General features: G+C 47.7%; 1 protein-coding gene across 1 annotated transcript in view; it reads right to left on the bottom strand.

The window, feature by feature from the left end:
• Nucleotides 1–26,435, bottom strand: part of LOC141155582 (uncharacterized) — a 232,326-nt gene that overhangs the window by 118,640 nt on the left and 87,251 nt on the right. The window contains exons 7-8 of the mRNA XM_073642452.1: nt 11,622–11,672; nt 11,407–11,457 (exon numbers count right to left, since the gene is read on the bottom strand). Of these exons, the coding sequence (XP_073498553.1) occupies nt 11,407–11,457; nt 11,622–11,672 (102 nt within the window). The remainder of the gene's footprint in view (nt 1–11,406; nt 11,458–11,621; nt 11,673–26,435) is intronic.

Below are 26,435 nucleotides of genomic sequence, written 5' to 3'. Positions count from 1 at the left end.
CCAGAATCTTTCAAACAGATATATTTGTGTCTGAAGAATCAGTGAGACACTATTACCGTTTTTCTTTACGGAAAAAATACCAAAAGCTGGATAATACAGAGATTTGAACCGTGGAACTGCAAAACCACAGTTATATTTTTCTGGCCTACACCAGACTCTTTTAAACAGATATATTAGTGTCTGTCCAGTCAGGGAGACACTATTACAGTTTTTTTTACAGCAAAAAATGCCAAAAACAGGATAATACTGAGATTTGACCAGTGGAACTGCAAAACCACAGTTATATTTTTCTGGCCTACACCAGACTCTTTTAAACAGATATATTGGTGCGTGAAGAGTCACAGACAAACTCAAAGTTTTTTTTTTTGGGGGGGTATACCAAAAGGTTAATAAGATGCGTATTTGGACAGTCTGACTGAGGAACAAAAAAAAATACAGGATTAATATGAAAAAAAAAATAATTTTTCCTGGCCCCTGAGACCGGGGTGATAAGTCTAGCAATTTGACCAACAGGAGCACACAGGACTGTAATGCAGCATTTGCTGGTATAACCACTGCGTCTCCTATACAGCCTGCCTGCCTGATATCTGGGATGGGTGTTAGTCCTGAGAAGGATTGTTTGTTTGATTTGGCAGGCTTTAGAGACCCTACACTACCTATTTCACACTATATATCTCTCCCTAACTCAGCAGCACTCTCCTTTCACTGTCGGATCCGGAGCGACTGTGTCGAAGATGGCGGCGCCCGGTTTTAAATACTCGAGGTGACGCTGTGCGGCCAGCCAATCACTATAATGCCCACAAACAACATGGATGGCTGCGGCATTACAATGACTGGCTGGCAATCCCTGCATGTTCATTGGCTCTGTAAAGAGTGCCAAACATGCAGGGCGGAGACCCGAGCTCCCGCCCGAGTAACCCGGAAATGCTCGGTGCTCGTCGAACATCCCGAGTAGCGTGATGCTCGGACGAGTAACGAGTAGTGTCAAGCATGCTCGCTCAACACTAGTCATCATGTATTGGGAAGGGGGATGAGAGGAAGAAGTATGTGGGGCTGACATAGGGCACTTCTAAAAACGACATTGATGTGGGGGCGCCATTGACTGGTATTCCTTAGACACGAGGGACTGCCCCTCCTCAAATGGTGACTATGAATATTACATGATCAGTTAGCTATGCTGAAGCTGCTTCCTGACTCTGACTGGAAGTCTGTTCAGACAGATCCAAAAGGTATATATAACCGTACATGGCAGGATCCTGCGGAATTGATAGAGACAAAAGAGAAAGTCGTAACTGCATGTATTATAAAGCAGGAAACGGGACCGTCAAAAGAATATCTAATAAATAGATATGGGACTGGGTAGTTGCAGATGTTGGAGTCAGGGGAAGAGCACCGTAAACTTCTACAGCGTAGGGCTTTTACAAAGCAGAAGGAACAATCCATAAACTCAAACTACATAACTCAGGAGAAAGAGGAGATAGAAGAACAATATTTGGCTCGTTTGCAGATGACTTAAATGGACTTGGTCATTTCTTAGCTTGGGAACTGCTGTTGTAAATTAACTAAAGGAACCTATTATGGAAGGAATTGTGAGCGGGTGCACTAAGAGGAGAGGGGAGGATTCAAAAGACCTGAAGAAATTAGCTAAAGAGGTGGAGCTGGAGTTGATTCCAGCTTGTAAGACAAAGTAATGCCTTACCAACTAGTTCCTGTAGACAGAACTTTAGATTTCTATGTAGATACTGGGGCAGACAAGTTTGTTATGCATATCACTATGAGAGGCATAGAGTAATATTCCAAAACCAAAAGTAATAATAATCAAAATTTATTTAAATCATAAATGACAAAAACGGGCAATAAACAGACTAAAAATCAATAAGGACACAGGTATTGAGGTGCACAGACTAGTATCGGTTGGGCAAGGTATAGTTACTAGTGATGAGCGAGCATGCTCGCTACTGCTTGGTGCTCGCCCGAGCATCTCACTGCTCGAGATGCTCGGCGAGTATTTCTGGGTTGCTCGGGCGGGAACTCGGGTCCCCTCCCTGCATGTTTGGTGCTCTTTAGAGAGCTAATCAACATGCAGGGATTGTCTGCCATGCATTGTAATGCCGTAGCCATGTTGGTTGTGGGCATTACAGTGACTGGCTGGCCGCACAGTGTCATCAGGTCTATATCAGACCTGGCGCCGCCATGCTCGTCACAGTCACTCCGGATCAGACAGTGTAGGGAGAGCTGCTGCTGAGTCAGGGAGAGATTCGCTTGTGTATTAGGTAGTGTAGGGAGAAAAAACGTACATTACACATATCCATCTTAACAAACAGTCCTTCTGAGGACTAATCCATCTGCAGAGAAATCAGGCAGGCAGGGTGTATAGGCAGGCAGTGTATATAGCAGACGGCAGTGCATATAGCACAAGAGGTTCCATTCCAATTCTGCCTTCTGCTGCTGTTAGATATTTCTATACAAAGTCCCAGGTCTCCGGGGCCAGGAATACTTTTCTTTGGATCTTAATCCTCATTATTTGCTTAAAAAGCAATACAGAGAACACCGTTTTTTCTGCGCCATTTGCTTGTTGGCACTGCAGAATACAGCCAGGTTCTTTCCATATTAGAGCGCAAGAAATCCAGCTATTTAAAACTGTATTTTCTCCGTCACACGGATCACATATATGTTGTCAGAAAATACTGCCATTTCTGGCCTCCATTAAAAATTTCCTTTAGTGTGTCATTGAAGCAATTCACCGCAGTTTGCTGTTCAAACTACTTACCTACAGGCCAGGTATTCAAAACTCTGTTTTCTCTGTCACACGGATCACATATATGTTGTCAGAAAATACTGACATTTCTGGCCTCTATTAAAAATTTCCTTTAGTGTGTCAGTGAAGCAATTCACAGCGGTTTGCTGTTCAAACTACTTACCTACAGGCCAGGTATTTAAAACTCTGTTTTCTCCATCACACGGATCACATATAAGTTCACTCCAAACTCAATCATTTGTAGTGAGCATGGAAGATACTGTCCTCCATTTAAAATGGGCAAGGCATGTGGCAAGGGACGGGGAACTGGACGTGATGGTAATGGTGCATGCAGAGGCCGAGGACAAAGCCGTGGGCAAGCCGAAATTGTGCCACAACAAACACCCACATCTTCTCGCCTCACCTTCCTGTCCCAATTTCTAGAGGACCACAGCACACCACTATTGAACCCAGAGCAGTGTCAAAAGGTTGTTGGTTGGATAGCGGGTAACGCTTCCAGTCACTTAGCCACCACCACCACCACCACCCTGTCTTCCACACGGTCAAGTCTCAGTAGCCGTGAGTCTGGACCGCATATTCCTCACCCTGATCCTCCTTCCTCCCACCATGCCGAGTACCCAGAGACAACTGATCCCACACTTGGACACTCTGAGGAGCTGTTCAGTTTTCCATTTATAGATTCGGGCCTCTCGTCCAGTCCACTTGAAGCGGGGTAAGAGGAGATCGCGTGTAGCGATGCCCAAATATTTGAACAGCCACAGTCACATGAAGGCGACGGTGGGAAAATGTCACAAGAGGTGGACGATGATGAGACACAATTGCCAGAAAATCAGGAGGAGGACCAGGGTGAGGAAGTGGAAGACGAGGTGGTGGATGATATAGTAACTGACCCAACCTGGCAGGAAGACATGAAAAGTAAGGACAGCAGCACACAGGGGGAGGGAGGCAGAGCACTCCAACAGGCAGGAAGAAGCAGTGTCGTGGCTGCAGGCAGTAGGCTGGCAACCATTCCCCGTAACACCATCTCGAAGGAAGTTGCCAGTATGACTGTTAGGTCTTTCCAAGTCTGGATGTTTTTTAAAGACTCTGCCGATAACCCCAAAAAGGCCATTTGCAACACCTGCCTGGCCAGCATCAGCAGGGGTGGCAAAATGACCAGCCTGATCACCACCAGCATGATCAGGCACATGGCAGCAAAGCACCCGACTTTGTGGGCCGAACCCTAGGGTCCAGGAACAGTGTCTGCGGGTGGCACCATTGCTTCTTCCGCTATTGTGCATGCAAGCCAATCCCCTGTCCATGGTGCATGCGAAGATGTCTTCTGCCCTGCACTTGTCATTTCACACTCTCAAGTAGCAGCATCAGAAAGCACGTCCACGTCTTTGTCCCAGCGCAGCGTTCAGTTGTCCATACTCCAGTCCTTGGAACTCAAGCGCAAATATGCAGCGAAAGCACCACAGGCCACACTACTAAATTCTCACATTTCACGACTGCATGCACTAGAAATGTTGCCTTTTAGGCTCGTGGAGACGGAATCATTCCGCAACCTGATGGTGGCGGCCATCCCTCGGTACTCGGTCCCCAGCCGCCACTATTTCTCCCGGTGTGCCATCCCCGCATTACACAAGCACGTGTCCCAAAACATTAGCAGTGCTTGTGGGCAGGGATGGTACATCTCTCTGACGGCACACTGGGTTAACATAGTGGAAGCCGGGACCCAGTCGGACCTTGGGACGGAACACGTCCTCCCGACGCCAAGGATTGCGGGCCCTAATTCATTCAGGGTTGCCCCCACGGTCTACAGCTCCTATACCTTATCCTCCTCAGCCTCTTCCTCCTCTTCAGCCTCCATCTCCGAAATGACCACATCAGTCACAAGCTGGAAGCACTGCAGCACTGCCTCGGCCAAGCGGCAACAGGCTGTGCTGAAGCTAATATGCTTAAGTGAAAACCCGCACAATGCTGAAGAGTTGTGTACAGATCTGAAAGAGCAGGCAGATCTGTGGCTCACACTGCTGAACCTACAGCCTGGCATGGTCATGTGTGACAATGGTCGGAACCTGGTGGCGGCTCTGAGGCGAGGCGAGCTCACACACGTACCATGCCTGGCCCATGTGCTTAACCTCATGGTTCAGCGGTTTCTCAAATCCTACCCAGTGCTGCCAGATCTGCTTGTTAAAGTACGCCGCCTGTGTGCCCATTTTAGAAAGTGAGCTACAGCTTCCACCGCCCTTGCAGTGTTTCAGCAGCATTTACAGCTTCCGGCTCACAGACTGGTGTGTGATGTCCCCACACGTTAGAACTCTACACTGCAGAGGTTGGGAAGGATTTTTGAGCAGAAGAGAGCAGTTGTTGAGTACCAGCATCAACAAGGCCATCGGTATTCAGTTCAGACTCCACACATAAGACCTCAGGAGTGGACATGGATGTCAGACATATGTACCATCCTCCAAAACTTTGAGGACTCCACCAAGATGGTGAGCGGCGATGACGCCATAATTAGCATCACCATCCCACTTCTTTGTCTTCTGAACCTCTCTCTGCTCACAATCAAAGAGGATGCATTTCAGGCGGAGCACGATGAGATGGAGCAAGGAACCATACAGAGTGATTACACACAGCCAAGCCTCATCTCATCCCAACGTGGATTGGGTGACAATGAGGACGAGGAGGAGGAGGAGGAAGGACAGGAGCTAGTTTCATGCACTATAGACGGTACTACCTGCACAGCTGTCATATCGTCTATTCAGCGTGGATGGCCAGAGGACAGAGAGGAGGAGGAGGAGGAGAGCATGGTCAGTCATCCTCGTGATGAGGACACATAAGTCTTGCCTGTTAGTAGTCTGGCACGCATGGCTGAATTTATGTTACGCTGCCTTTCCCATGAGCCTCGCATTCTCAAAATTTTGGGTGACAGTCATTACTGGTTGGTGACACTTCTAGATCCACGCTACAAGGAGAACTTTATATCTCTTATTCCTGAGGCGGACAGGTCTATAAAAATGGGGCTGTACCAGAAGGCCCTTGTTGCGGAACTATTAAAAAAATTCCCATCTGAAAACACTGGCGGCAGAGGGCACACTTCATTGGACAACCAAGGAGTACAGGCTAGAGAGACAAAACTTCAATCCAACAGAGGCAGGGGAACATTGTCAAAGTTCTGGGAGAGTTTTCTCAGCCCCTCCCATCGCACAAGCCCTGAGGCGCGGGGTACTCTCACAAGGAGTGCAAAGTTTGGGAAGATACTGAGGGAGTACCTTGCCGACCGTACCAATGTCCTCCGTGATTCCGCTGTGCCTTATAATTATTGGGTATCCAAGCTGGATACGTGGAATGAACTGGCTCTCTATGCCTTGGAGGTCATGGCCTGCCCTGCCGCCAGCAATTTATCAGAGCGGGTTTTTAGTGCCACTGGTGGAATTATAACTGATAAATGCATCCGCCTGTCAACTGAAAATGCTGACAGGCTGACTCTTGTAAAAATGAACAAGGGCTGGATTGGGCCAGACTTCTCAACACCACCGAATGATAGCAGCGTAACATAAACTTAAATCCAGTGTCTTTTCTTGGGAGGTGTATTCCCATGCACCTTTTCACACCCACACATGGGTATACGCTTCCTGATTTTGGCTATTTGATCTTGACCTCCTCTTTCTCCTCATCCTCCTCCACCATATCACCAGGGTGACCGTGTTCCGTGATGCAACACCCATATCATTTTTTTAAAGGGTGTTTATGATGCCCGTAAAAAAATGTTTTTATACAGTATGTTCATGTATACCCCCCAGGGGTAAATGTTTGTCAGCCCATACACTTAGTCCATGGGCATTACAAGTATAGGATGCCCGTTCCTTTCTAATGGGAACATTTTTTTATGAGGCCCCCCTCCATGTCTCTTCCAAGGGGCATTGAAGTGCTTCCAAATTTTTTGGCAGCCCTTGCATTCACTGCATAGGCCAACACTATGGGAGACTCTCTCCTTTCTAATGGGAATTTGTCGTTACTGTGGCCCTGCTCTATGTGTCTTTAAATTCTTAGTGGGGTTTTTCCTAAAATTGGTCAGCCGTTGGACTAACTGCATACCCTATAACTGTATAGCAGTCTCTCTCCTTTCTAATGGGAACATGTCGTACTTGTTACTGTGGCCCTGCTCTGTGTGTCTTTAGATTCTTAGTGGGGTTTTTCCTAAAATTGGTCAGCCGTTGGACTCACTGCACACCCTATAACTGTATAGCAGACCCTCTCCTTTCAAATGGGAACATGTCGTACCTTGTTACTGTGGCCCTGCTCTATGTGTCTTTAAATACTTAGTGGGGTTTTTCCCAAATTTTGGCAGTCCTTGCAGTCACAGCATGGGCATTACCACTATAGGAGACCCGCTCCTTTATAATGGGAACATTTTTTTACTGAGACCCTCCTCTATGTCTCTTCAAAGGGGTATTGGGATGCGTCCAAATTTTTGGCAGCCCTTGCAGTCACTGGATACACAATAACAGTATAGGAGACCCACTTGTTAATAATGGGAACAACAAAGCATAGCCGGCTGATGGCTCTCTAACAATAGCTAGGGCCGACTGCTGGCCTTTTAAGAATAGTAAGGGCCGTCTGATGTCCCTATAAAAATAGGCTTTATGACTTTCAGAGTCCCTTCATCATAAATAAAACAGGATGTGTCTGACGATGTGTCACACACCACATTGCCAGATAAGGTTGTAAAATGTTAAAATGACATTTCCCGATGAATGCATTTGTCTTAAAAAAAAACATAAAAAAAACAAAACAATAGGATCTTTCTTTAGTATAAAAAACAATGTCACCAATTTAACCTCAATGTAATCACATTGTTCAGCTCATGCACCTCCTCCTCCATCTCCGAAATGACCACATCAGTCACAAGCTGACAGCACTGCAGCACTACCTTGGCCAAGCGGCTACAGGCTGTGCTGAAAATAACATGCTTAATGCTTAGGTGACAAACCGCCCAGCGCTGCAGAGTTGTTGAAAGCTGTAACACAGCAGCCTAATCTGTGTCTCTCACTGTTGAACATACAGCCTGGCATGGTCGTGTGTGACATTGGGTGGAACCTAATGACGGAGAAATGACAGCCGGGGTAAATACGGTTTCCCTCTATGCCAGTCCTTTCACCGAGCTAAAGAATATGGCTGTGGTGAAATAAAACTCCCACTTAGAAGCGGTTTCAGATTGAAAAACATTGTGCCCACCAGAGTATTTGAGGGCTAACCTTTCTCCCCCGCTCAAGAGCCCTATTGCAGCTGCAAAGTTAGTGCTATCATGAACTCCCCTGAGGTAGAAGCCAAGGCACACCAATGGATTCTCTGGTGGGACCGTCCAACGCTGCCAAGAAGCAGTCCTGGCTAAGAAAAGTGTGTGGGAAGGTTCCCAGACACTCTATGGCTGCTTTTTTACTGAGGAGGAAACACACGCAAACACGGGGAGAACATACAAAGTCCTTGCAGATGTTGTCCTTGCTGGGATTTGAACCCAGGATCCCAGCATTGCAAGGCTTCAGTGCTAACTACTGATTCAATGTGCTGCCGTTCACTCTCTAATATCTAACAGGCTGGAGAAACTTGCACCTACTGCCACCCTATCTTCAGCTCCTTTGTGAGAAAATGTATTTGGGCAGCCACTCAGTCTACTAAATAAAAATTTCCTGAGAAGGAAATTAGGGATGGCTTCGCTACTGGTACTGGGGGCAGTGCTAATACCATGGCATCGTACCATAATTTGTTGGAAATATTCCAGGCTAATAGGAGGCAAGCAAATTCCCACAGAAAAGTACCAGCAGTAATGTTCAGGGACCCGCACTTGTAGAAGACGGAGTCAAGACCGGGAGAAATAGTGACGGCTGGAGACCGAGTATGGACACGAGGCATGAGGCATGTGGTTGTGAAAAGCTTCCTCCTCCACGAGCCTAAAAGGCCACATTTCAAGTGCAAGCAACTTTACAGGACTTCCTGGGAGAAATGACACGCAGGGTAGATAGGGTTTCCCTCTATGCCAGTCCTTTCACCGAGCTAAATACAACTCTCAGCATAAAAAGTTGTGGACTGGCTCCGTACCATCCCTGGCCACATTCACCTGTCCACATGTTTGTGGTTTGGCGGTCCTTCCCAGTAAGTGCACTGGGGAGGGCATGGGTAATGTTTGACCCATGCTTGTGGAAGGTGGAGGCGATACCTGGAAATATAGTGGCAGCTGGGGACCGAGTATGGACACCCGGCCTCCGCCGGCATGAGGTTGTGAAAAGCTTCTGCCTCCATGAGCTTAAAAGGCCATATTTCAAGCGCAAAAAGCTGCCCAGAAATCTGGCAGCTTAGTGTTGCGGCCTGTGGGTGTGTGGGTGGCTGGCGGCATATTTGCACTTGCATTCCAAGTAACAGAAAACTAAGCAGATGGTGGCCTCTATCATCATCATGACCTCACCTCGGCACTATGAACTCTCCTGAAGGAGAAGCCAGGGTCCGCCGGAGGAGTCTCCGGTTCTCTGATGGGGCCGTCCAACCCTGCTGAAAAGCAGCCCTGGCTAAGAAAAGTGTGGGGGAAGGTTCCCGGACACTGTATGGCTGCTTTTTTAATGTGGATTGGCCATGCTTATGCATGTTATTTCTCAAACCGCATTACAGATCAGGCCATTGTCCAACTCTGTATTCAAGAAATTAAATGCGCAAAGAAAGATGTGTGTGTGTCAAAGCACCACCGACAAGTGCGAGTTGATGTTGGACGGGCTGCCATTGCTTCTGCAACAAGCTGCATTACAAGACTTCTTGGGAGAAATGACACGCAGGGTAGATAGGGTTTCCGTCTATGCCAGTCCTTTCACCGAGCTAAATACAACTGTCAGCAAAAAAAGTTGTGGACTGGCTCCGTACCATCCCTGGCCACATTCACCTGTCCACGTGTTTGTGGTTAGGCAGTCCTTCCCAGTAAGTGCACTGGGGAGGGCACGGGTAATGTTGTGGACCCATACTTGTGGAAGGCGGAGTTGACACTGGGAGAAACGATGATGGCTGGGGACCGAGTATGGACAACCCGCCGCCACCGGCATGGGGTTATGAAAAGTTTCCGCCTCCATGAGCCTAAAAGGCCACATTTCAAGTGCAAGCAGCTGTCAAAAATTTGGCAGTATAGTATTGCAGCCTGTGGGTGGGTGGGTGGCTGCCTGCATCTTTGCGCTTGCATTCCAAGGAATGGGGTAGGGACAACTGAACACTGCAGTGGGAAAAGGATGTGGACGGTGATTGTTGCAAGTCTACAATGACAGGTGCATGGCGGGAGGCATCTTTGCATGCGCCTAGGAACACTTATGATGGGCACACTTTTAGGCTGTGACCTGGGAGTCAGAGATGCTTCCAGAGGTCTTCCCCATGCTGTTCCCATGTCTTTTCAGCACTGTATGCATGTGTCTGATGATGTGTCACACATCACATGGCCAGATGAAGTTGTAAAATGTTAAAATGACATTTCCTGGTGAATGCATTTGTCTTGGTTGAAAGCAATTCAAAAGTGCAAAAATGCATCAAAGATGCTACGTGTGAACATAGCCCAAGGTGTGGAGGAGTATTTTTGTTTTTGGTTATTTATTTTGCCTTATATACAAGTCATTACCCTGGAAAGGATGTTCCTTAACATATTTCCCAGGAAAATCCATTTTGGTTTCGTTTTGGTATGTTTTATTGTGAGTCCGTAAAAGTGGCATAATACCTCTGACAACGTTGTTGACAGCAGTGACCTCGGAGTCAGAAATGCTTCCAGGGGTCTTCCCCATGCTGTTTCCATGTAATTTGAGCACTGTTTCCATCGATTTGGGCAATTTTTAGGCCCTCTACAGACCGCCGGGGGGAGCCGCCTGAAAAATGCTCGAGTTTCCCATAGACTTACATCGGGCTCGTTGCTCGGGTCGAGCACCTGAGTGTTCCAATTTGCTTGACCCGAGCAACGAGTACCCAAGCATTTTAGTGCTCGCTCATCACAAATAAGCACCAATATAGTCCAAAAAATGTATATACAAGATCTCATTGAATAAAGATACACAAAACCTATAAGTAAGTCATCAAAGCTGACCAAATTAAAAATCAAAATTGTTATTTGAAAAATATATATGAATAAAACAACATATTAAAAAGAGATAAAAAATGAATCTACACAATGAAGAAAAAGAGGTTGATCATTAAAAACCAATATGTAGTGCAGGGAATAACTGAGCAAATACAAATTCATTAAGGTTTCTTCAATCTCTGCCATTATTAGAAATTACTTATTTGTAGTCACAGATAAAGTGGTTGTAGTTGTCAGATCTGATGTAGAAGGAGCCGTGACAAAAAGTTACCATGAAAAAATACACTACTTGGATAGAGAAACATGCTACCTACATAAATCTTGTACCCCTGACTTGTAATATTATATTTTTCAGGGAAGTCAGACGGGCCCTTGTTGACCTTGTTTAATTGAGCAGGTTTTACTTTGTAATTTCTAAGGTTAAACCACCCTATATGGATTGCAGTGAAAAATTGCTAAAGTTTTTAACAAGTTTAAAAACTTTAATTCCAAAGTTGATTTTAAAACTTTCCTTATATCTGTAAGTTTGAATAAAGTTTTGATCTCCACCAGTGTAAAGAAGACTTACGTGTAGTCACAGTTGAAATGATTGTAGTTGGGAGAAGTGTTGTAGATGGAGCTGTAAGAAAACCCTTCAATATGGATTACAATGAAAAACTTCTTAAAGTTTTAAACAAGTTTAAAAATTTTATTTCCAAATTTAAATTTTCATGTTCAAACTCTGCTTACAACTTAAACTTGAGTTAAGTATTTTTTGATTTTCAACTTAGTTGAAAAACTTACTTGTAGTCAAATGTGAAGTGGTTGCAATTGTAATTTGTGATGTAGAAGGAGCTGTAAAGAAAAGTCAATGTATAAATTCACAAACCATAAACACAATACTTGGATTACACCTGACCAAAAAGACAAACCGATTCTGAATGTGATTACATATTAATATCATGTAACAAGCCATCTTTATAAGGAATATTATAGTGTGATCAAAAGTGAATGATGTAGACTTATGAATGTTCTTGTTAGAACCCTCCTGTTAGTTTTTGCTATCTTGTGTTTTGTGGTCACGTGACCAGCTACCTATATATTCCAGCTCCGCCCTTCTGGCTTTGCTGGACTTCAGTGTTGTTTTGACTGTCTCTCTAGCCTGGTGCTTTTGTGCCTGTCTCTCTCTAGTTTGCTTGGACCTCTGGGACCTCTAGTACTTTTTGTCTGTTTATCTTTTGCTCTGCAACAACTTCTGTTAGGAGGTGTCCCATTTTTGTCCCAGTCCTTAGTTCCTTTAGGGACCCCTCCCTTTCTCTATAGGTCTCCGTTCAGACTAGCCGAGGACAAAGGCGGGTCTGTTCACAAGGAACAGGTAGCCCGCTACAACATAGGGGCTCAGCTTAGTCTTACTGTAGGGACAGCCCTCCCCATCTTTCCTTAGCCTATGTTGCAGATCATAACAGTTCTTACCTGTAGATGGAGGAGTAGAAGTTGTAGACATTGATGTTTTTGTTGTTGTTCCTATTTATAAATTGTAAATTTTTCAAAAATGGTGCAAGAAATTTAGAAAACAGATTAATCTGCAACTTCAATGTAACAAAGAACTCAAGATGAGAGAAGCAATCTTGGCACGACATCACCCATCTTAAACATAATGGCCCATAGTCATCAAGACCGGAATTTTTTATACCGGTCTTGATGTGGAGGTGGGGTGGAGTGCACACGCCTTTTCATTAATAAGACAAGGTGTTAAGTGGCCTGTGCCTCAGTATGCGCCTCAATATAAATCTTACTCCAGGCAGGGGCTTGAATAAAATTTGTGGTGTAAGGCATGCCACTGCTGAATTTGACTAGTGGCGGTTGCCACACCCCCATACCATTCAAGCTCCACCCACTGGGAAAAAGCCAACAGTCGCAAAATTTTGTGCATTTTCAAACTTTTTTTGCTAGGTTTCTGGAGTAAAAGATTTGATAAATTGGAGCCATTTGTGAGTAAGCTCTGGTTTCAATTAATTGTCATGATTAGAGATGAGCGGTGTTCAACTCGAGCTCTTCGCCAATCTCAAATTCGTGCTGTTTTGGGCGGTGTTCGAGACGTTCAGCGAACACGAACAATTTGAAAAAAATTCGGCTGTTCGAGGTTATGTTCGATAACTGTTCATGCACCTAAATTATAACTGGATTTTTTCTCAGTAATGATGAAAATTAATGTTAATACGCAGTTTGAGTGTACAGCGGGGCGGGGGGAGGGGCAGGGGATGGATCTCTGCAGAAATAATGAAGATCTCCATTTTTTTTTCTCTTTCCTGCATTTACAGTGGGGAGGTGCAATCTGTCAGCCTATCAGCAGCGCACACACGGAGAGAACTGCTTTTTTTCACACAAGCATGGGCATGTGTCATTGGCAGTGTATGTCACATGTCCTTGCCCTATAAGACCCAGCCATTTTCCCTGTCGCCACCATTTTTTCACTGCTGCAGCTGCGTGTTAGACAGCACCGCTGTTGCTGTGTGCGCTATTCTTTGTTAATTTCAAGCCAATTTTTGCACAAATCTACAGTTAGCTTGGGAGTAGGGAATAGTTGTGATTGCAGTCCTTTTAAGGACTAGGTTACATCATTTCCTGCGTCTTTTATCAGGCCGGTCTGTGCTCTTAAATAGATAGGTTGGGAGTAAAGACTAATTGTAATTGCAGTCCTTTTCAGGGCTAGGTTACATCAGTTCCTATCACTTTTTTCAGGCCGGTCTGTGCTCTTAAATAGATAGGTTGGGAGTAAAGACTAATTGTAATTGCAGTGCTTTTCAGGGCTAGGTTACATCAGTTCCTATCACTTTTTGCCAGGCAGGTCTGTGCCAGTGATGTGCAAGTTTTTTTCACAGCATTTGGCTAAATCTAGCAAAGCAAATCCTTTTTGTCCTCTTGCAGTGTGCGTTAGTCAGTGGAGAAGCCAATCTGTGTTGCAAGCTACACCACCTGTGTATAGAATACCATTTTTTTACTGCACCTAGTGAAGTAAAACCTTTCGGGCATAGCATCATTCTATTAGTCCATCTATACTATCCTCCACCAGGTTGCAAATTCAATATCATTTTTTTCTACATCTAGCTCTGAAAAAATATTTTGGCTTGTAGCAGTGTGTGGGACTTGTTCTATTAGTCCATCTATACTAACCTCCACCAGGTTGCAAATTCAATATAATTTTTATCTGCATCTAGCTCTGAAAAAATATTTTGGCTTGTAGCAGTGTATGTGACTTGTTCTATTAGTCCATCTATACTAACCTCCACCAGGTTGCAAATTCAATATCATTTTTATCTGCATCTAGCTCTGAAAAAATATTTGGGCTTGTAGCAGTGTGTGTGACTTGTTCTATTAGTCCATCTATACTAACCTCCACCAGGTTGCAAATTCAATATAATTTTTATCTGCATCTAGTTCTGAAAAATATTTGGGCTTCTAGCAGTGTGTGGGACTTGTTCTATTAGTCCATCTATACTAACCTCCACCAGGTTGCAAATTCAATATAATTTTTATCTGCATCTAGCTATGAAAAAATATTTCGGCTTCGGCTTGTAGCAGTGTGTGGGACTTGTTCTATTAGTCCATCTATACTATCCTCCACCAGGTTGCAAATTCCATATAACTTTTTTCTGCATCTAGCTCTGAAAAAATATTTCGGCTTGTAGCAGTGTGTGAGACTTGTTCTATTAGTTCATCTATACTAACCTCCACCAGGTTGCAAATTCAATATAATTTTTATCTGCATCTAGCTCTGAAAAAATATTTGGGCTTCGGCTTGTAGCAGTGTGTGGGACTTGTTCTATTAGTCCATCTATTCTAACCTCCACCAGGTTGCAAATTCAATATAATTTTTTTCTGCATCTAGTTCTGAAAAAATATTTCGGCTTGTAGCAGTGTGTGAGACTTGTTCTATTAGTCCATCTATACTAACCTCCACCAGGTTTCAAATTCAATATATATTTTTTCTGCATCTAGCTCTGAAAAAATATTTGGGCTTGCAGCAGTGTGTGGTACTCATTGTATTAGGCCTTTCATACCAAGCTCCACCAGCTTTGAAATTAATAATAATTTTTAGCTGCATCTAGCCCTGAAAATAATTTTTCTTCCCAATAGTGGTAGCAATAGAAATATGGGTGCATGCCTGGCTAACAAAAAATATACGCTTCATAACAAAAGACACCAGCCTAGCGCACTGCATTAATAAGATGGCATCATCATCTCTCCCAGTGCTAGGCCTACTATGCCGGCTAGCATTCCTGTGCCTAGAACACTATGTATGGGTCCGCGCTAGCCACTATGCTGAGGGGTCTAAAGCTGCTGCTAACAATTCAATTGGCAGATTTTCACAGAGCTCTTCCCCAACGCCCACCCATCGGGCAACAGTTGCCCACCCTCCCTATGAGATCTAGAGGCGAATAGTTGATGCCATTAATCAAAGCGTCAGTTGCCCCGTCGACGTGGCAAGCATACGGTAAGGCATGGGAAGAGTGGACTCGACTAGTAGCAGGCAGACGGGTTGACCAATGTGAACAAGCCAGATCACAAGTCACCATTGAATTTCTCCACCAGCTAATGATGAAGGGCATATCAGGGGCGTCAGCGCAGCGGTGTCTGACCGGAGTAGTGTAGCGCCCTGGGGGTTCGGCCGCTACAGGGGTATTGTACCTCAGACCAGAGGTGTGATATTCCACTCCCAGGTAAGGATGGAGTATGGATCAGGGCTCAGTTAGCTGCATACAGCACACACACCCCATTTCCGAGGGACAGCTCAACGGTGCTCCCACTAGACAGAAGTGCAGGCATGACCGACTATATCCCTGCCTGGAGTGGGGAGGGGGGGTGGAACACCCAGTGCTGTAGGGGCAGATAGGGGTTGGTTCCTGAGCGTAGGAAGGAGCTCATTGGTTGCTGGTCACCTGAAGCCCCACTCATCGCACCTGTTGCCGCGCCGTCACTGCTCCCAGCTAGGCCTCAAGCGGCAAGCGCCGCGGCCACGCCCCGCCCGGCGCCATGCCCCTTGACCCCAGGCGCCGTAAAGAGAGAAGCGTCACCGGCCCGGTCGCAAGGCCTGAACTCCCCAGGCGCCTTCCAACCACGTGCGCCCCCGGTCCCGAAGCCACCACCCCTTGGGACTGACCTATACCCTGGTGACGTGGTCACCTTCACCCGACATGAGGGCGCAAAAGGACCGTATGCCCTCCATGTTCATCGGCTCACTGAGGAGGAACTGCAGCACTATGGCTATGAGGAGGGCCAAGAGAGCCCGGACGGGCCTGAAGATCATGAGGAGCAAGGAGCGGCTGGAGGGTATCGCTACCAGTGAACAGTAGCATACCAGTGTAAATAGTTACCCGTCAGGGTACAGAGAACTGTGTGGGACTGTTTCAAATTGAGTGTGGTCCCCGTTGGGACTGATATAGGACTGTTTAAAAATTGCCCTATCCCCTAAGTAACCTGGCTGAGGACTGAGAGCAGCCATCCCTCTTCCCCTAACAGGCTGAGGACTGTGAGCAGCCATCCCCTCCCCAAAACCGGCCGAGGACTGGGAACGGCCAATCCCTTGTATATAGTTGCGCTTCTTAAAGCGCCCCCTACTGGTTTTATAAAAAGACTGCAACGTCTACCTCAAGACAAGTTTGCTCTACTGTTGCACTTAGAAGAAGAAAGAACACCTGTTAGCAAGTTGCACTGCGGCCATGATCCAAGAATCCAAGAATGTGCTTTACTTAAAAATGTTTTACATGAGAAAGTTTTATATGCTGCTTGGTGATAATGCAAGAGTTTTATAAGATGTTTTATACAAAAGAGTTCCGGAAGTACTGAAAATATTTCTATAATGTCTAGTGAAGAGAAAAGTGTGTCCCATAAAGGGAGTTGAACAATGTCGTCCGTTTCTAAATGTAGAAAAAGTTTTAAAAAGTTTTTGCATGTCCTGTAATCAACTGTTTTTGCTCTTTTCCAGCCCGAGGACATGCTGTGCTTTACCAGGGGGGAATGTAGCGCCCCGAGGGTTCGGCCGCTACAGGGGTATTGCACCTCAGACCAGAGGTGTGATATTCCACTCCCAGGTAAGGATGGAGTATGGACCAGGGCTCAGTTAGCTGCATACAGCACACACACCCCATTTCCGAGGGACAGCTCAACGGTGCTCCCACTAGACAGAAGTGCAGGCACGACCGACTATGTCCCTGCCTGGAGTGGGGAGGGGGGGTGAAACACCCAGTGCTGTAGGGGCAGATAGGGGTTGGTTCCTGAGCGTAGGAAGGAGCTCATTGGTTGCTGGTCACCTGGGCTCATGGTCAGAGGGAGGTATAAAAGGTGGGCATCATCTTAGATCTGGGTCTGTCCAGAGAGGAGAAGACAGGGAGTAGAGGCTCTGTAGGAGCTCTACTCCAGAAGGGCCTAGTGAGAGGCCGAGGAGGAGATGAAGGGGAGCAGAGGTTTTGGCTCCTCTCAGCTCCAAGAGAACGGAACAGAAAGGAACAGGAAGGAACAGAAAGGGAGCAGAAGAGACAGAGAAACAGAAGGGCTCAGGAACAAGAAGGTGGAAGGGACCCTAAGAACCCACGAGAATCCAGGGTGAAGGGTCAGGCAGATTATGGGTACCGGATCCCAAGTTGGTGGAGGAGAAACTACCCTCAGCCAAAGACCGGTCGTCGTGATCATTTATTGGTGCGACACCTCATCAAACCTGCTAGGAAGGCACCATATAGGACAGCGGAGGACGGGGCCCACGATTAACCGCACAAGTCCGCGGCAGCCGGACAAAAGTGGGTCACTGGTGAGGCAGGCCAGAGAAAGGATTAAAGGGGGTCCTGTGCCATACTTCTGAACTGCCTGGGAGTTGACTGAGCCCCGCACCTGGTGGACGCAGCACGGCTCGGGCGGTCACTACCTGTACAAAAGTGACCTGGAGTACCTGAACTGTGAGTAAAAGACATTGGACTGCAGTACGTTGTCTGTGTGCTCTTTCGCTCCTCCAGCACTACCGGTACTGGGACTTTCACCACCATCACTCCCACCAACCACTACACTGCCCTGGGGCCGCACTCTTCCCGTGGGGAGTCACACCATCCCAGCTGCATTCATCATCAGCCTCAGCGGACTGCCTTGCAGCGGCGGTTCCTAATAACCGCAATCCACGGGTGGCGTAGTCGGACATTATCTAAAGTGCATAGCAGACTACCAAATGCTACTGACTCAGCAGGGGGCGAGTCAGTAGCATTTCACTTCCAACTACTGAATTGGGGAGATGTGACAAAGATTCATCATCAGACAATCCATAAAAGGGTGGAAAAGGGGTCAGCCAAGTCAGGAGTGTAGACGTCCCGTCCCGTGTCACTAAAACTGATTTCTCACATCATATCCCTAACACCATTAACATGACACTCACAATTTGAAGCAACACTACTGTCTACTGCATTTGCGATTGCCTTCTTCGGGGCGCTATGCATAAGCGAATTAGTCCCTCAATCCAAAATTACCACCAGTGGAGGCTTATTACACCAGGACGCAGTCATAGCCAATAATGCAATACGTCTACGCATACGCCAATCGAAAACGGTTCCAGCGGGCAGGGGCACTTGGGTACTTCTACAACCCACAAACAGTACACTAAGTCGGGTAACAATAGTAAAAACATATATAACCATCAGATTATGAAGTAATTTCTTCCTATCACACATTGATGGAATGCCATTATCAAGATACCAGTTCCAAGCTATATTTAATAAATGCATAACATCGGCAGGGAACCACCCCAAAGATTACGGGACACACTCATTCCGCATAGGCGCGGCCACGGAAGCAGCAAGAGCAGGACTGTCAGAAATGGAAGTTCAGAGGATAGGGAGATGGCGATCCACGTGTTTGGCGAGATACATAAGACCGGACTTGTTATCCTAACGTGGTTTGTTTCTTTTACAGGTGACGCTAAGCCAACAGTGTGGGTGATAGGCCACTCGTATATATATTGGGCAGAAAAAAGGGCGAAAGTCCGCCCAGGCGGGAGGAAATTAGAGTTTCATAACACATATTTCAACTGGAGAGGTATTAGAGGCCTGCTATGGCCACAGGTACTAATGGAGGTAATCAAGGTAGGGAGAGAGGCAAGAGGTCTAGTCATCTTAGCTATACAGACCAGGGGAAACAACCTAGGTCATCACAAGAGCGCATAACTAATGGCAATGATGAAACTAGACACTGAGCGCTTCAGAGAATTTTTCACAAAACTAACTATAGTATGGTCAGAGATTGTTCCGATAGTGGTATGGAAAGGTGCGCGAGACATCACGGCCATCGAACGGACAAGGCGGGTAATAAATATTCGGATGGCAAGATTTAGAAGAGACAGAGGCAGTGCAGTGATACGACACAGACAACTGGAAGGAGATAAAACAGGCCTCATATAGCCCGACGGTGTTCACTTAATGGATATTGGACTGGACATATTCCTGTCAGGACTCCAGGACGGAGTGGAACAAGTGTTAAGAGTGATGGGTGGGGGTCAGAGTCCTGCATAAGAGTACGCAGGATCCTCCGTGGCCTTGAAATAGAAAGGACATGTTGGAGAGTTACACTTGTTGGCCAACTTGCCAGAGTGGAGACCCAGGGCATGCTGCAACAAGCTGAATTATTTTAGAAATAAAATGCCTTTCTAACGGAATGAGTATAAAGAGTTAATAAAGCTGTGACCGATCCTCACCCATCCAGTTGTAAGAGTTACATTATTGTATTGTCAAGGAAAGGGGGGCGGTAGGGGGGCTGAGCGTCTGGGTTTGGTTGTGGGTCTCCACAGTCTGCCTAGGCTAGATGCATTTAAAAATTCTTATTAGATACACAGGCGGTGCAGCTTGCTTCGCAGCTGGGCTACTACGCCCAAAGTATTACCTAGGCTAGATGCAGTTAAAAATTCTATGCTGACTAGCAGACACTGAAGCTTTGGAGCAGACCTCTGAGTAAACAGCTCTTCAGACTCAACCATCTGTGTTACCCCAAGCCATAGTGTATGTAGTTTCTTACAGTTAAAAGGGGGGGAGCGACCCAACCCACCTGAAATTGACGATGCCAATGTCACGTAAGACACAGCAAGGGGACTCCAAAAAGAGTCTCCATTTTTTCCCAAAATTGTGGCACAGACACCACTTAACCCTAGAACGCACACCTGGGGCTCGCCGGCCTTCCCTGTTAATTGTTTTCTATTTTCTGCAAGATTACTTTAGTTAAAATTTTGAAACTCTAGGTATTCTTCATGTAATTAGTTGTTTGTCATTTGAGTTTGAGTTATTCCATGTTATTTGCACACGGGCCTAAAAGTCCCCAGGTATGTGAAAGTGTAGATTTTTATGGTCATGCGTTCTAGCGTTAAGTGGCATCAATTGCCCCACAGTTGCTTAAAATGGTTGGTGAGGTGATTTTACCAAATCCTCAAGCTTTTAGTGTCCCCAGGATGACACAGGGGAAGAAAAGTCCTTGAGAATCCATGATTTGTTCATCTTTATGAACAGGAGTCTGTCTATATTCTCAGTGGACAGCCACATGCGCTTATCTGTCAGCACACCACCAGCAGCGCTGAACACACGTTCAGAGAGAACGCTGGCTGCAGGGCATAACAAGATCTCCAAGGCGTGAGTGGCGAGCTCCGGCCATTTTTCCAGATTGGAATCCCAAAAGGAGCAAGGGTCCAGTGACACAGTCATGGCTTCGATATTCACTTGGAGATACTCCTGTACCATCCTCTCAAGGCGTTGACTATGTGTCAGACTTCTTGTCTCCTGTGGCCTTGCAAAGGATGGTCTACAAAAGTGGTGAAATGATTCCACAAAATTGCTGTTACCAGCAGATACTGTGTTACTGTTACGGTTTGAGTGATGAAGACTCGACAGTCCCACGGTTGGCAAGTTAGAACTGTGAGATTCACTACGTGCACCACTGGTGTTTTGTGGAAAAGCACATGTAAGATTCTGCAACAGCGTCTGCAGATACTCCTGCATGCGTGAATCCCTTTTTATGGCAGGAATTATTTCGGCAAATTTACTTTTGTACCAGGGATCTAAGAGTGTGGCAACCCAGTAGTCGGGATTACTTAGAATTTTGACAATCCGAGGGTCATGTTGCAGGTAGTGCAGCAAGAAGGCACTCAAGTGTCTTGCGCATCCAGGAGGACCAAGTCCTTGTTGTGTTGGTAGCGAGGTAAGAATCATGCTTCCTTCCTCTGCCCTCTCCCCCCAACCTCGCACAACAGAAATGTGATCAAGGTCTCCCTCATCTGATGAGTCTTACATGCCCATCGCCAGTTCGTCCTCCACTTCTTCCTCGGCTCCTGCACCTTCCTTAACAGTTTGGCTGCTACCATGCGCCCTTGTTAATCCCTCTCCCCCACTCTCCCATGCCTGCCGCCTTGGTGCTGCCGACCGTCTGGACCTTGGAGATGTTATCCCTTCCGCATACGACTCCTCCTCTACTTCCTCCACCTCCTCTTGTCCCACCACCTGACTCTGAATTCTGTTTAATGTGTGCTCCAGTATGTAAATCACCGGAATAGTCATGCTGATAATGGCATCGTCGTCAGCACTAAACATCTTCGTCGCCATTTCAAAACTGTGCAGAAGGGTGTGTGGCACCCCTGAGGGTTCAGTCGCCACAGAGTTACTGCATCTCACCCAGAGGTGTGGTATCTCACCCTCAGATAAGGAAGGAGTATGGCTTGGGACTCTAACACCTGCATCCAACACATACCCGCAGTGGGGGTAGGGCGAGATTGCTCCTAAGGGAGAGCAGAGTCCCAGGTCCCTAGCTGGCGGGAGGGTCCTATGTAGTGGGTGCTTAGTGGAGCAGCTTAGGGGAGCACATGACAGGGAGAGTATAAATAGGAAACCATCTTAGAATGAGCAAGCCAGTCAGAGGAGGAGAAGTGACAGGAGCAGAGGCTCTCCATGAGCTCTGCTCCGGAGGCGGGCCTAGCCTGGGAGGCCCAGGACTGAAGGAGAGAAGAGAGGAGTGGTAGCAGGAAGGCTCCAGGAACCGAAGGGACCCTATGGGTACGGGCCGTGCAGAAGGCCACCCGTACGCCCGCTGCTACCAGGAGGTAGAGGGGTCAGGCCAGATAAGGGGAACCGGTCCCTCAACTAGCGGAGAAACAGCAAGGCTCAACTAGAAACCAGAGGCTGCAGCATTTCATGTGCTGCAGGCCAAAGTCCACACCAGTCTCACTAAGAAGGTAGCCACATAGGACCCAGGGGACGGAACACACGTCGCCCGCCAAGGCCTGGGGATACCGGATAGAAGTGTCACTGGGTGTGAGGTGCAGGGAGAAGGCCAGAGAAAGGACACACAGAAGGGGGTCCTGCTAAGTACTCCGGAGCTATCTGGGGATGGACTGAGCCCCTCACTGAGTACGCAGAGCACGACGGGGGAGATTGCTCTGGTACCTGTAATCTGGACTGCAACAACTGTGAGTAAAGATCTTGAGACTGCATCACATGGATTCTGTGTTCATTACTGGCTCCCTGCACTACAACCACCATCATCCACCCACACTGCCCTGAAGCTACACTCTTCCTGTGGGGAGTAATAATACCATTGCTGCAAAACCACCAGCTTCAGAGGACTGTTCCGCAGCGGCGGCCCCTTTGGCTGCACTCCACAGGTGGCATAGTCGGACATTATAAAACCCATATATACAAATTACCCTTGGATTGACCGCCCTGGGTCACGAACCGGGTCACCGCCACAGTGACTACAACCCCAAGTGTCTAGAGGCCCGGCTCCGGATACCCCATGGCCCAGGGGGCGCGTCAACTTCATAGGTCCCTGATCTGAGACCACTCCTGCAGCGTGATTTGCCTCACCTCTGGATCTCGTTGGCCCAGGCTATACGTCAGAACGTATTGCACCAGGGCTTGTCGGTGCTGCCACAGTCGCTGCAACATGTGCAGAGTTGAATTCCACCTTGTCGGCACATCGCATTTCAGCCGGTGAACTGGCAGGCCCAACGACTTCTGTAGAGATGTAAGTCGTTGAGCTGCGGGATGCGAATGGCGGAAGTGAGCACACAGCGATCGTGCCCTCTGCAGAAGGCCTTCTAGTCAAGGATAGTGGGCTAAAAATTGCTGGACAACCAGGTTCAAAACGTGAGCCATACAAGGCACGTGTGTGACATTGCCCCGGCGAAGGGCCGCACCCAGGTTTGCAGCATTGTCGCACATGGCCTTCCCTGGTTGCAGGTCCAGTGGAGACAACCATTCATGAAACTGGGTCTCCAGAGCTGACCACAACTCCTCAGCTGTGTGACTCACATTTCCCAGACATTTCAAAGTAAACACTGATGCCGTTGAGCCCTGCTGCCAGCATAGAAAGGAGGTGTGCAGAATTCCTTCTGCGCAGTTAGAAAGCAGGTGGCATGATCAGACAGGCTTTGGGTGCAGGTGGAGAACCGAGAGGAGGTTGAGGAGGCAGAAGCAGTGGAGGAACTTCGAGATAAAGAGGAATGACGCACAACTCGTGGGGACGGTAAGACTTGGACAGCAGCCCCTTGTCCTGCTGTCACCATAGTAACCCCGTGCCCAGTCAGCGACATGTAACGCCCCTGTCCATGCCTACTCGTCCAAGTGTCTGTGGTGAAATGCACCCTGTCACACACAGAATTTTTTTCTCAAAGAAGCGGTGATGTTGTGTGCGACATGCTGGTGGAGCGCAGGCACACCTTTCTTTGAGAAGTAGTGCCGACTGGGCATCTGGTACTGGGGCACTGCGACGGACATAAGGTCTCGAAAATCCTCTGTGTCCACCAGGCGGAAAGGCAGCATTTCTGTGGCCAACAGCTTGCAGATGTTGAAATTCAACCTCTTAGCTTTGTCATGGCTAGGAGGAAATGGTCTTTTACTTGTCCACATCTGAGGGACCGAGGGCTGGCTGTTGTGCTTAGACGGGGTTGAGTAGGGTTTCCCCAGCAAACTGCCGGTCTGTGAGGAAGATGCAGGCGGACATGTCGGAGAGCGCTCAACACAAGCAGGTGTTTCCACTTCCAAATGAACTGACGACCTGCCAATCAAACTGGCTGTTGTGGGTAAAGAGGTGGCAGGTCTGCGTCCAAAAACATGTGTGACTGCTGTCCCCCCAGTCACAGAGGATGAAGAGGCCGCGGATGCACAAGATGGGGCAGACAGTGGTTGGCCCGGCCCGCTAGGCCGCATTGTAGCACAGTGAGCTTCCCACTGCAACTTATGCTTCATATCCATGTGACGGTTCATGCATGAAGTACTCAAACTATGGATTTTTTGGCCTCTACTTAGCTTTTGGTGACAAATATTACAGATAACACGCGTTGGGTCATCCTTATCGATCTGAAAAAATGCCCAGGCTATGCAAGGCTTAAAGCCTATGCGACCTGAAGAGCCACTACGACTTGTGGTAAGAGGCAGAGTTGTGGTTGAGGATGCAGTTGTTGACGTGCTTCCAGTACTCCGTCTCTGTCCAGGAAGGCGCAACCTAACCTCGTCGTCAATAGCATCTGTGACGCCCCGCTGCGCTTGGTATCACAGATCCTAGAAGAGTGCATTGATGGAATCCTCCACAAGTGGCCCCCATAAACATTCACACATCTCCACCTTCCAACTCAGACCAGCAGAGGGAGCCCGTTAGGGATATAAATAGGGAAGGTGGAGCTAGGCAGTTCAGTTCCTCTGAAGAGTTCCTGCAGTAGAGAAGCCTAAGAGAGGTCAGTCTGCAGTGGAGCTCAGTCTAGTCTAGAGAACTCAGTTAATAGTTCAGCAGTGGAGCACGAGGCTCCTGCTAGCTAGATTCAGGGAGTCCAGTTAGAGCTTAAGGTGTGCCGGCGCCATAAGACCGGTGAAGTGCGGCAAGCTGCCGTTAGTGTGTATAGCCTAGTGAGGGACCGAGTAGGCCGAAGGCGAGTGGCGAGTTAGTACATAAGGGGCAGAGGAGCTTAACCAGCTCACCACGAAGCATTTACCGGACACCGGATCCGAGCTTACCGGGAACTCTATGACCCAATAAGGCATAACCAGAATCCCTGGAGAACTACAAGTCCCAGGATCGCTAAGGTGCTGATACGTAGCAGAGGCAGGAGACGCTTAGGCCCCGCATACTGGGAGCGTGAAATCCAAGACAAGGCCCTACCATAAGGTCAGCCAGCGCAGGACAGAGACAAAGTTAGGCCTAGCTCCAGGCAGGTCAGAAACTTACTACGCAGAAGCAAGAAACAGGAGGTCCTACACCCGCTCATTAGGGAGGATCCTGATATGCACCCTTCACCCTACAGTGCTCCGGGATGTGCCTGAATTTCCACCAGTAAAAGGTACTGAAGTGACTACCGTGTCCGTTCCCGTTCTTGCTCTGACCCAGCTGGGTCTCACCTGTCCTGCATTCCCCCTGTATACGCTTTTCTGAGGCCTAGCTCCACCTGTGGGGAGCTATACCATCGAGCTGCCTTAACACCGGCCTCAGTGGACTGCTGCAGCGCTGGTGCTTCTCACCAGATACCACAGGTGGCGTCACGAACTCTTATAAAATTAACAATTATCCACCCTTTTAAAGAGTGACCCCAGAGTACGGACCCGGGAGCCGACCACCGCGACATCCCTAAGGCCAGGCAAAGGCCCGGGTACCGAGTCATCCCCATCCCCTGGGCTAGTCACATCCTCTTCCACCTCCTCTGCTGACCTCATCGACTGGCTGACTGTGGGTTGACAGTAAGTGGGATCTCCAACCTCGTCATCATCACCCTGTGTGTTCTCACACCCGTCGTCCTCAGAGCCAACCTCTTCCTGCCCTGACCGAAAAGTCAAGTTGTCGCTCCAATCAGGTATTTGAGTCTCATCATCGTCTTCATCATTGCCTCCACCAACAGGAGTTACAGTTTGGGAACGACGGTCTACATTATGCTCAGAACCTTCTTCATCTGGTCCTGGATCCGACTCATAAAAATTCTGGGCCTCAGTGCAGATCATTTCCTCGTCTGGATTAACAGAAGCTCTGGAGCAGACCTCCATTTCCCAGGCTATATTATGAGTAAACAGCTGTGCAGAATCAACCATCTGTGTTACCCAATACTCAGACGGGCAGCTGGAGACTTGGGAGCTGTGTTGGAAGCAAGTGCGATTGGGGTGACACCTCTGAGGACTGGAGTATTTGTGATGTTGAAGTTGAGGTGGAGGAGAGCCCACTTGAAGGAGCACTTTATATTCGTTGAAGCACCTGCTGCTTTTGTGCCTCATCTGGAATTTGTAGCGATGGGCGCGTCCGTAAGAAAGGGATCGTATCACATTGTCCACGAAAAGAAGTAGACATCTTAGTTTGGCTGGAAGATGGTCTTTCTTCTGCAGATGTTACCCCCCCCACCGCGGGGGGGGGCTCAACCCACCAGCAGACAGGCACCAGTATTGGGAGAGGGGGGCTGGCCGTCAGGGTCCACCGCGGTTCTGGCACAAACCCGGCGACACAGAGGTGGCACAGGCAGGAACGGACTGGCCGTGTCAGCTTCGCACTTTTTGGTTTTAGAAGGGCATGATATGCCTATATCTGTGTCTCCCCCTCCTTTTACCCCTCCACCTATTTTCTTTTCGCATGACTATA

Source organism: Phyllobates terribilis, unplaced genomic scaffold, assembly GCF_046119375.1.
Source record: "Phyllobates terribilis strain yellow unplaced genomic scaffold, ASM4611937v1 Scaffold_7__3_contigs__length_470593459, whole genome shotgun sequence".
In the NCBI taxonomy this organism is placed as follows: Eukaryota; Metazoa; Chordata; class Amphibia; order Anura; family Dendrobatidae; genus Phyllobates; species Phyllobates terribilis.
This window is presented reverse-complemented; position numbering and strand designations above follow the sequence as displayed.